The 12,099-nt window shown below is 39.0% G+C and overlaps 1 protein-coding gene across 5 annotated transcripts in view; it reads right to left on the minus strand.

The window, feature by feature from the left end:
* snx29 (sorting nexin 29) overlaps window positions 1-12,099 on the minus strand; it is a 178,272-nt gene that overhangs the window by 16,170 nt on the left and 150,003 nt on the right. The window contains exon 20 of one of the 5 annotated variants that reach the window (XM_041973902.1): window positions 9,697-9,766. The exons of 3 other annotated variants lie outside the window; for them this stretch is intronic. In XM_041973902.1, the coding sequence (XP_041829836.1) occupies window positions 9,716-9,766 (51 nt within the window). In that variant the 3' untranslated portion in view covers window positions 9,697-9,715. Of the gene's footprint in view, window positions 1-9,696; window positions 9,767-11,240; window positions 11,459-12,099 lie in introns of those variants that run through there. One more of the 5 variants, XM_041973901.1, reaches the window with a different exon arrangement.

Here is a 12,099-nt window from a genome sequence, read left to right on the forward strand (position 1 = left end):
TTTGGTTTTTTGTTTTTAATTCCATGCATAGTAGTTTGGTTTTTAAAGCTGCCCTTACTGAGCCTTTCCAACGATATAGTATTGTCTTATTTTGTTTCTTTTGTTTGGTCCATTTCTTTGGTCTAAAGTCTCAGTATAGAAATACTGTCCACGCTCTTTATACATCCAACATTTAGACTATTAAAGATTTTAAATGATTTTATTGTGTTTATAAATAAATTGTTCTTTTAAATATAATGATCTCTTGTTCCAGTTCATTCTGGTGTTTTCCTGGGTTAAAAAACAATTGGTTACACATGTAAAACAAAACAAAGCTTAAAGCCAGAGAGGAAGGTTTAATTTCCAAAAGAGGCACCATCTCATCTGTTATTCAGAGCTGATTCTGTTTTGCCACTACTCAGAACAAGTAACATGTTGCCAAATCAGTTTATAGGTCATTTCTACCAAAACAATTTATTTCAACAACTCATATACAGGCATCCTGGCAAGTGGGAGAAATACTGGTCTCCATGAGATGTACAAGACAGCAAAAGCTCACAAACCTCTGCTAAGAAACAGTGGGATCATTTTCATAGTGTATCCTGTATGATAAGAAAGGGCCCGATGGAAAGAGGTCATGGATGTGGTTGTGTTGCATCTTGTTAAGGATACGGAACCCGTTCATATGGTGGAAAGGCTCGCTTCATTTACATTCTTCACATTATTTTTAAAATAGGAAAAGTCACATTTACAGTGCAAGAATATTAAGTATAATGAAACTGAGTTCAGGACTGTGGTAACAAAGAGTGTGTCTCAAACAGTGCACTTACTTGAGTGCACTGGAAGGTAGTGCGTAGTGTGCACTAAGCACTACCTTCTGTAATGCACACTATCGTGGATAAGTGCTGACCCAAATGGAGCACGTTTTGCACTTACTAGCAGTGACGTACCAGCATTTGATGGCGATTCTTCTGCCTGCTTCAATTTACAGAATGAATTTCCAACTCTTTTGTTTTTACTTTTTCATTTACTCCGTTCCTTTACTCCTTACTTTACCCCATCTGTAAACTACGTCGCTTATTGATATATTTTAAAATATATGACCCTCCTACATGCTGCCTAATGGCAGCGCCGCTCCATTAAAATACTTTTTTTTAGGACAATCCGTCCAAGTTCTTCCAAAATCCTAATCCAAAATCACGCTCACATACGTGTTTGCATGTCATCATATTTTTATGCTATTAAATGCCTTTAAAAGGCCTCATTTGTGAAACGAAGTACCGTTGCCTACACTGTATTGATCTACCTCAGCTGATAACAATAGTCCTAAATCCTGGATCCATCAGCACACACGTTCATGTGTCTTCGCATGTCTCCCCGATACCTGTTAGTATAAAGTGCAATTTAAAAAATTTGTAAAACAACTTTTAAATATGCAAAGATATCTTCACTGATTTAAAGTACTTTACGTCACATACATCTGTTTTCATTGGTATTTACACTGATAAGTTCACATCTGGCAACAGGAAACGATTATACTAGAAATCATCATTTAAAATATGAAATGCAGTAATGAAGAGGCTTAAACAGGGATGCAGAAAACCTTTTATTGAAACTTTTAAATAAAACATTTCTCTCTTGCTGCCTCCTCTGCCTCAGTGCCACTGCTGGCTCGGTGGTTTGATGCCACAGTGACCTATGGTGAACACACAATGGCCGTTTATATAAAAGCAAACATTATTTGTGTTTATATGTACTTTATGGGTACTTTGCAGACTCTTATCTAAAGTGATGTACAATCAGCTACGGCTTAGTCAGCGGTACCGTCCAAACGGGCCAGTTCTCTAACCAGCAGTGTTTCCTAATCAGTTTTAAGATCAAGGACTACTTCGTTTACACCACAGACACCGCAGTGCTTAATCTAGAGGTTTAACAATTACGAATAAACATACGGAACCTATAGCATTCATAACACTTAAAGCTTATCTATGTCTGTGAAACTGGCTAAAAAACTGCTAACATTTATGTGTGCTAACTACTGCAGCATCCAGGAAATGATCAGATCCATAACTGTTTGCAGGGATAAAAGTGATAGGTAGTATGCTGTCGCATAGAATTCTGATCAAATAACTTCATACTTACATTTATACAAAATAGCCTCCGCCTGCATCGGTACCACTGAGTCAGTGACCGCAATTATTCAGCTCTGGAGAACTGGTTGAAAGTCCCTCCCCTTCCGCACAGTCAGCAAGATGGCGTCCGTTTAGTGCACGTAATGTCCATCGTTTCACACTAGATTTTTACAGAAATTTCTGGGTCAGTGCACTATGCACTTGACCCATAAGAGCCTGATGTGACATATATGTTACATACAGTTTCTGAGACATTTTGCCTCAATTTATGGTATAAACTTTACTCAAAATCCTGTTGAACACAATCTGATACTTCTCTCCCGTAATAGATACCCAGAAGTGGAAAACCATATTATAATATTTTTAATATATCACAAGGTAATAAATGGTAGATATCTCTCCCCAAAAAATGTAAATTTTTTTGTTAGATTTTGTTAAAGGGCCAAATAAAGACCTCATATTTAAAAAAGTTACTTTTCTTATAATTTTTTCACAGGTCAGGCCTTAATGAAGTTTAGAAGCGCGTGGATTGGGACACACCCAAAGACACGCCAGGCATTAGCATTACACTAGTATTAGCACAGCATTTGCTAAACTGTCTATTGCTTATTCACAATAAACACAAGAAAGCTCATATATTCCCATGGCAACAGATTCCATTGATCTCACTGTACCCATGGCAACAGTGGCCATGTTCTGACCTTACCATTTTTATGGCATCGCTGGCAGCCTTGTGGCCTTGCAATTCCTACGGCAACAGTGGCCATCTTATGACCTTACCATTTTTATTGCATCACTGGCGGCTTTGTGGCCTCACTGTTCCCATGGCAACAGTGGCCATCTCATGAACTTACCATTTTCATGGCATCGCTGGCAGCCTTGTGGCCTTGCAATTCCTATTGCAACAGTGGCCATCTTATGACCTTACCATTCCTATGGCATCGCTGGCGGCTTTGTTGCCTCACTGTTCCCATGGCAACAGTGGCCATCTTGTGACCTTACCATTTTTATTGCATCACTGGCGGCTTTGTGGCCTCACTGTTCCCATGGCAACAGTGGCCATCTCATGAACTTACCATTTTCATGGCATCGCTGGCAGCCTTGTGGCCTTGCAATTCCTATTGCAACAGTGGCCATCTTGTGACCTTACCATTTTTATTGCATCACTGGCGGCTTTGTGGCCTCACTGTTCCCATGGCAACAGTGGCCATCTTGTGACCTTACCATTTTTATGGCATCGCTGGCGGCTTTGTGGCCTCACTGTTCCCATGGCAACAGTGGCCATCTCATGAACTTACCATTTTCATGGCATCGCTGGCAGCCTTGTGGCCTTGCAATTCCTATGGCAACAGTGGCCATTTTGTGACTATTATAATGATTTTATCTTATTATAATTGCTGATGAGGAAGGTTCTCAGATTTACTTCATTGTCTGCTCTGTGTGCATCTTACCTGTGCCAGATTTACATGTTCAGACCAAAAGACCCATGAAGATTTGGTTTTTATTTTTAGATTTTTTTTCGTTTTTTATTTTTATTTAGTTCCCTGTGGTGCACCAGAATTTGTTTTGATGAATAGTTTTATTGAATATGTCTACTGAAAAAGTCACTGGACATTAATAACTAAATTAACTCTTAACACTACCTATCATCTTTAACTATATTTTTTCTGTGTAATATTTATGATATTTGTAGTTTTGTGAAGAACAAGAGTCAAGTCAGTTGTTCCTTCAGAAAACTACATGTATAAAAAAAAAAAAAAAAAAAAAACATTTGCCATCAAATACGATGTTGTTGTTTATGCATTAGTCTAAATAAGGTTTTACAACATTATAACATTCTTTACATAAAAACAATGAAACTATAAACTTATTTATTTATTTATTTTTATTTATTTATTTATTTTATTCTTTTGCATTGGCCATCCTGCCATCCAGCTGGATCCAGCCATTATGGCAGAAATCATTATCACCATTTTCTAGTTCTTGCATTTCTTCATTTTGACTGGAAGTCTAAGGTGTCTGGGAGTTATTGCAACCCTGAACGTTCTGTGTACTCTGCTGGTGTTTTATATTTTTCAAGATGTCTCGACTTTGTCCTGTTTTGGTGTACTAGCTGTGCTAGTTGGTAGCCTTTTGTGTGTTGGACTATTGTGTGTGCAGCAGGACGAGTCCTGGCTGTGTGAGTTTATTGGGACTGCTGCCCTTTTGCCAATTACCCTATCATGCCAAGTTAAGAGCACCTCTTTGTTTGTTGGATTTGAGATGGTATTACTTGGCGGGTTTGGTGTATAGTTTCTGATTTAACTTTTGTTTTCTTTCAGCAGTTCCGTTAACCCCAACACTTGGATTTACGTTAATTCCCTGTTTTACCCCTTTTATTTTATTCTCACCACAATAAAATCTGCTTGATTTCAACTTTACAACTGTCTGCGACTGTCTTTTGTGTTATGCCCCAGTCACACCCCTATAACAGGACGTAACAGAGGGATTTTTTCTTTTGAAGTCCACATCTGATGTTAAGTCTTCCTCTGGTCGAGAGACATCCTGTGGTTGAAGGTCCAGTTCTTTGGAGACTTGCATTTCTTCATTTTGACTGGAACTCTATGGTGTCTGGGAGTGATTGCAGCCCTGAACGTTCTGTGTACTCTGCTGGTGTTTTATATTTTTCAAGATGTTTCTACTTGGTCCTGTTTTGGTGTACTAGCTGTGCTAGTTGGTAGCCTTTTGTGTGTTGGGCTATTGTGTATGCAGCAGGACGAGTCCTGGCTGTGTGAGTTCCCAGTGGAGAACAGTTGGATAGTCCTTTTAGATTGGGCTTACCTTTGTGTTCCCAGTGGGGAACATTCTGGGCACAGGTTAGGTGTTGAACAGCGCTTCCTTTTGTGTGTGTTCTGCCATTTTGTTATCCTTTGTGTTAAAGTTTGGGTGGGTTGTGTTGGGCTAGATTAGGCCATATGTGTTGACACTTAGTTTATTGGGACTGCTGCCCTTTTGCCAATTACCCTATCACGCCAAGTTAAGAGCACCTTTTTGTTTGTTGGATTTGAGATGGTATTACTTGGCGGGTTTGGTGTATAGTTTCTGATTTAACTTTTGTTTTCTTTCAGCAGTTCCGCTAACCCCAACACTTGGATTTACGTTAATTCCCTGTTTTACCCCTTTTATTTTAATTCTCACCACAATAAAATCTGCTTGATTTCAACTTTACAACTGTCTGCGACTGTCTTTTGTGTTACGCCCCAGTCATACCCCTATAACGGGATGTAACAGAGGGATTTTTTCTTTTGAAGCCCACATCTGATGTTAAGTCTTCCTCTGGTCGAGAGACATCCTGTGGTTGAAGGTCCAGTTCTTCGGAGACTTGCATTTCTTCATTTTGACTGGAAGTCTAAGGTGTCTGGGAGTGATTGCAGCCCTGAATGTTCTGTGTACTCTGCTGTTTAATATTTTTCAAGATGTCTCTACTTCGTCCTGTTTCGGTGTACTAGCTGTGCTAGTTGGTAGCCTTTTGTGTGTTGGGCTATTGTGTGTGCAGCAGGACGAGTCCTGGCTGTTTGAGTTCCCAGTGGGGGACAGTTTGATAGTCCTTTTAGGTTGGGCTTACCTTCGTGTTCCCAGTGGGGAACATTCTGGGCACAGGTTAGGTGTTGAGCAGCGCTTCCTTTTGTGTGTGTTCTGCCATTTTGTTATCCTTTGTGTTAAAGTTTGGGTGGGTTGTGTTGGGCTAGATTAGGCCATATGTGTTGACACTTAGTTTATTGGGACTGCCGCCCTTTTGCCAATTACCCTATCACGCCAAGTTAAGAGCACCATTTTGTTTGTTGGATTTGAGATGGTATTACTTGGCGGGTTTGGTGTATAGTTTCTGATTTAACTTTTGTTTTCTTTCAGCAGTTCCGCTAACCCCAACACTTGGATTTACGTTAATTCCCTGGTTTACCGCTTTTATTTTATTATCACTACAATAAAATTTGCTTGGTTTCAACTTTACAACTGTCTGCGACTGTCTTTTGTGTTACGTCCCAGTCATACCACTATAACGGGACGTAACAGAGGGAGTCCACATCTGATGTTAAGTCTTTCTCTGGTCGAGAGACATCCTGTGGTTGAAGGTCCAGTTCTTCAGAGACCACCTGTGGTTTTGCTTGTGCTTGTGGCTGTGGAACTTCAGAGTCAGAGTCCACAGATGGTGTTGAGAAAAGTTCTGGTTTGGACTCTGCTTCCATTGAAGGACAACCTGCTTCAGATACCTGATCAGGGATCTGAGGGCCATTGCTGGCCATTGCCATGTTGAGTCGGACAGTAAATTCTGCCACCTTCCACTCTAGCTCTTGTATAAGCTCCTCTTGAGACCTCAATTTGGATTTCATTTCTTGATTGGATTTGATCTCCTTTTCCAAACATTGCTTTACCTTTCCCAGCTCATCGATGTTCCCTAACGGGGTTTCTTCCTGTCTGAGCTCACTCTCACCATCAGGGCTTGGTTCCCTGGATGATTGATCCAGTTCCTCAACAATGTCCATATTTGTCTTCAGCTTCTGTTCAAAATGCCTTCTGAGACGGCATTCTTTTTCCCTTTGCTGGTCTGTTTCTACAAACATTGTCCACAAGTTTTCAGATCCTTTTTCTGCTTTTATTCTTTTCTCTTTCTCCAAAGTGAGAAATTCGTTTTTCTTCTGCAGCCTTGCTCTGAAATCCTCTACCTGATTTTGGTATGATTGAGAATCTTGTTCTGCTTTAATCCGTTTCTCTTTTTCCAAAGTGAGAAATTCATTTTTCTTCTGCAGTCTTGCTCTAAAATCCTCAACCTGATTTTGGTATGACTGAGAATCTTGTTCTGCTTTAATCCGTTTCTCTTTTTCCAAAGTGAGAAATTCGTTTTTCTTCTGCAGTCTTGCTCTAAAATCCTCTACCTGATTTTGGTATGATTGAGCATCTTGTTCTGCTTTAATCCGTTTCTCTTTTTCCAAAGTGAGAAATTCGTTTTTCTTCTGCAGTCTTGCTCTGAAATCCTCTACCTGATTTTGGTATGATTGAGAATCTTGTTCTGCTTTAATCCGTTTCTCTTTTTCCAAAGTGAGAAATTCGTTTTTCTTCTGCAGTCTTGCTCTAAAATCCTCTACCTGATTTTGGTATGATTGAGCATCTTGTTCTGCTTTAATCCGTTTCTCTTTTTCCAAAGTGAGAAATTCGTTTTTCTTCTGCAGTCTTGCTCTGAAATCCTCTACCTGATTTTGGTATGATTGAGAATCTTGTTCTGCTTTAATCCGTTTCTCTTTTTCCAAAGTGAGAAATTCGTTTTTCTTCTGCAGTCTTGCTCTAAAATCCTCTACCTGATTTTGGTATGATTGAGAATCTTGTTCTGCTTTAATCCGTTTCTCTTTTTCCAAAGTGAGAAATTCGTTTTTCTTCTGCAGTCTTGCTCTGAAATCCTCTACCTGATTTTGGCATGATTGAGCATCATGTTCTGCTTTAATCCGTTTCTCTTTTTCCAAAGTGAGAAACTCATTTTTTCTTTGCAGTCTTCTTCTGAGATCCTCCACTTGATTTCTCAGATGGTTCAGTTGTGTTTGGTGAGCCATTTCTGTTTTCTTGGAGACTACTTGATGTTTCCAAAAACAATGTCCAAAGATCCTTTAAACTTTTGAAAATTGGAGATATTAAATTTTTCTCAACACAATGTCCAAAGATCTGTCAAACTCTTTGGTTAAATTTGACAAATAAGGTGTTTCCCAACACGATATCCAAAGATCCTTTAAAATCCTTGGAAAAGTTGAGGAATTAGATGTTTTCGAAACACTAAGTGCAAAGATCTGTCAAACTCTTAGGTTAAATTTGACAAATTAGGTGTTTCTCAACACGATGTCCAAAGATCCTTTAAAATCCTTGAAAAAGTTGAGGAATTAGATGCTTTCGAAACACAGTGTTCAACGATATGTCAAACTCTTTGGTTAAAGTTGAGAAATTAGGTGTTTCCCAACACGATGTCCAAATATCCTTTAAAGTCCTTCGAAAAGTTGAGGAATTAGATGTCTTCCAATACAATGTCCAAAGAGCCTTTGAAATCTTTGTTTAAAGTTGAGAAAATCCCAGAAAAATGTCCAATATCCTACAATTTCTTGTCTAACAAACAATCTTGAAAAGATTCAGAAATCTATTTGGATGCTTCTTAGAAGTGTACTCCTTGCCAGACGAACTAACAATACAGGAAACTGGATATCTGATTTACATATGTAGTGTAATTAGGTCACATGTTGTGATGTCATTGCTTTGATCTATTCTATGTCGTGTTGTCATAGTAACACAAATAAGGAATGGAAGTCTCCTTGTTCCTAAGCAATATGGGGCAGGGGTAGAAGATACAGAATTTAGAGTTTAAATGTAAACAGATAAAATATACTTCTGGGAACAAAGACATGTCTGACCTACCATCATGTGTTTTAAAGCTACGTCAGAATCTTTTTTTCTTTTAGTTCTATATATCTTTAATTATACCATGGTCTGGGTGAATACTCGATTCTGATTGGCTGGAGGGTGTCCATTAAAAAGTGATAATGGACACCTATGAAAGAAGTTTCGGTCAAATAGACTTATTGCTGTAAATTATTGGGCTAACTAAACAGTAGTTGTAACCATGGCAACAGAAACTCAGACGCTGGGCTGTAGATAGGCCAGATCGTGTCTGTGAGCATTGCTGTGAAAGCAGGTGCAGGCTTATTGGGCTCCGTCAGTCCAGGAGAGAGAGAATGGCAATAATTTCTATACAAAAAAAGAAAAAGGTTACAACCCAGCTGGGGAGTTATAACCCCCAGCAAACCTAAAAAGAATAGGTTCAAATAAAAGTCACCTTTAGGACAGACTTACTTGATACACTTTTTAAGGATCAGAGTGGTGGATAATATTTCTTTCAATAAAAAAGAATCAGGAAACTATCTGTGGACTTTGACTGTTTGAAACAAAATATCGTATCATCCTCTGGATACACGCCCTCTGAAATGTTTGTGTCATGTCTGCAGCCAACTGAGCTGCAGGTTCTGTGCCAGAGCCGGTTGCTGTGGCAACGCGTCCCAACGAAATAGTCCACTCAACCGCTTCTTGTGAAAAACCTATGATTTTACAGGTAAAAAAATAACATTAACGCATAAATAATTTATTTAATATTTTTTTCTTTCTTAATGGACCTTGGTATAAGCGGGATAATGCGCTCTTTATAATAATGCCGTTTTCTAACCAAAACTTACTGCATTTTCTTTATATAGCCGTAGGCCTTCTTTTAAAGGAAAGAGACAATGCGATTTATCACGATTAAAAATTTTAATCGTTGCCCAGCACTACTGAAAATATAACAAACTATTAATTTAAGCCAAGACGACTCTTAACACATTTAACCCTTTAAAGCGGTACTGCTGAATTTTGGCAGATTTTTGCTCTGTCCCCTAACAACAGCTCATTCAGCATCCGTTAGGCATCCTGTTTCTTCTCTGAACTCCCTCCACCCAGTAAAAGTCAGTCCAATGTTGACTCTTGTCTTATCTTTTGCTTGGTCACTTTCTCTCTTTTTCTTTGCTTCTTCTGATGATGTTTTCTTGGGTTTCTTTGCTGAATCAGCCATGGTGTGGGTCCAAAATGGCCAGTGTGTCGATATGCAGTTGCTGCTGGTGACACGGTGTGATAAAGCAAAATTCAGCTGTCACAAGAGTTACCCTGCTCCAATTAAATGTATTTCTGGACTTTTGTTTTTATGTGGAATTGTACAGATGCATACAGAGTTTACAGAAAAATTTAGAGGTGCCTAGGTGGAATATTTCCTAAAGGTACAAAGTTAAAGATTAAACTTTTATTTTTATTTATTTATTTATTGTATATTTTTTTTTATAAACATTTAAGTTCTCTGATGACTTACTCGGGTCTCAAATGTTACAAGATTGTGCCTAAAATAGGAATGATTGATTTAATTTCTTTGTATGTGACCAAACTGCCGATGAATAACGATAATGAAGAAATTGTCATTCACGTATTATTTTATCAGTTTGGTGTGTGTTTGTCTGAGTTCATTTCATGGTGTGTGCTAGTGTCATCAGGCTAATTACTGTATGCTCTTCTTTATTGTTATTACATTCTTAAAAGGGCCATTTGGTGTAATTTGCTTTCAAATTCATATTTGCGTGGTGGTTCAAAGCTGTGGGACAGATCTTTAGACAAGCTTCACATAAGAGAGGGGTGGCATGGAGTCGAGTTTCTCACTCCAAACTCACTCAGAGTTGCTCTGAATGGAGCTGGCAAGATGGGGCTGATAAGATTATGTCTGTACTGGATCTCTGTGGTATGTTGACCAAAGCAGTCATTAAGACACTGACGAAACTGAAATTGTGTCAACTTGTGGGAAAAAGGTCATGTGCCTCTTTTAAAGATCATTCTGCAGTGATGTTAATATGTTCCAGTAATGAGTCAGTGACTTCATGTCCAAACAAAAGGAAATATTGGTAACATTTATGCAAATTCCATTTACAGAAGAACAAAGGCTGTCTTTATCTTTAGATTATGACACTAACTTTATAATTTGAAGCTCCAAAAATATGTAGATGACATGCAGCACAACAGTCAGAGAGAACTAAGGTGAATTAAAGAAAATGGGATGAAAGGTTCACTGTAGCTCAGAGTAGAGCACAAGTGTGCAAGTTTAACAGAGTCAGAGTGGATAACTACATTCCTGAATGCAGGGTGAAATAGACAGGGTAGGAATGGGTAAAATCTGATGTGTCAGATTAGGCTGTGCATGCCAGCGTGGGTTCCATGCTATGTCAACACAATAAGGGACACCATGACTGCTTTCACGGATGTCAGTGCAGCAATAAAACTAATGGACAATATGACAGATTCATCCTCTTGTGGAGGCTAGGAGGAGGACTGAGGAGGCCAGGTGTTGTCAGAGAGGAAACTACGAAGGCTGATTCTGTCTTTCTACACGTCTGCTTACATCCAGCTATCCCTACACTGCGCCTCCTTAGCACTCCCCCCTCATCCACACCAACTCTTTTGACACCACTATAGTCGTGTTACATGCAGCCTAAATAAGTTTATTTTATCCAACAAATACATATGAACATTAAGGCGAATAAAGTTTAATTGAGCAGCTTTCTGTTTTAAACGGGAGCTTTTATAAATCTCACACGAAGGATAGCACAGGAAGCAGATTAGCAAACAGCTGCAAGACGTTTAGTCAAACTTAAAATTACATGTGACTCCGATTATCTGTGTCTTCTGTGGACCACCTTGTAGAAACTGCTCTTGTTTATCACAAGTGTGGATGGTGCTGTCATCTGTCGCTGCAGCTGGCTCTGTCTAACCTGGAGAGCAGAACACAGAGGATCGTGTTTTTTAATTTCCCCAGTGAACTCACTACCATGAAAACCTTTCCGCTTACTGAGAGGCTGTTAAGGATGGATGTTAGTTCTACTGTCTCTTGGTTTGATGACTGTGTGTATGTTGAGGAGGTGGGTGGGCTCCTTGTCTGACAGGATGGTTTGCGACATAGCAACACAAAGGATTTTCCTGTCTCCATCCATGTTTACTCTGCAAGCATGAGATATCCAATATAACCGAGTCTTCCCACCAGCAGACACACTCTGATGACTCTGCTGTGTTGAAAGAAGCGGGTAGTAAAATATGGGAACTGCTGGGAAGCTTTGTGAGAAAATGCCGCAGCAATTGGTTGCTACACTTTGGCTTTTGTTTCATACAATGGATCTGAATTAACTCCATATTGGTACTCTTTTGAATTGAGTGAAATTATTTTATATCGAGAACTGATGTTAAATTAAATCAACCTCAGCAACTGAAACTTAGCTGAACTGTGTAATACCTGAATCTTAAATGGTTTTACTACTATCTTACAGATGGATCATTTTCTTAAGTATGCATGCGTGCTCCTCAAGAAGCTATTAAATCAAGTCTCACAGCTATGCTGATGATACATAGTTCTACATCG

This window comes from Melanotaenia boesemani, chromosome 21 (genome assembly GCF_017639745.1).
Source record: "Melanotaenia boesemani isolate fMelBoe1 chromosome 21, fMelBoe1.pri, whole genome shotgun sequence".
In the NCBI taxonomy this organism is placed as follows: Eukaryota; Metazoa; Chordata; class Actinopteri; order Atheriniformes; family Melanotaeniidae; genus Melanotaenia; species Melanotaenia boesemani.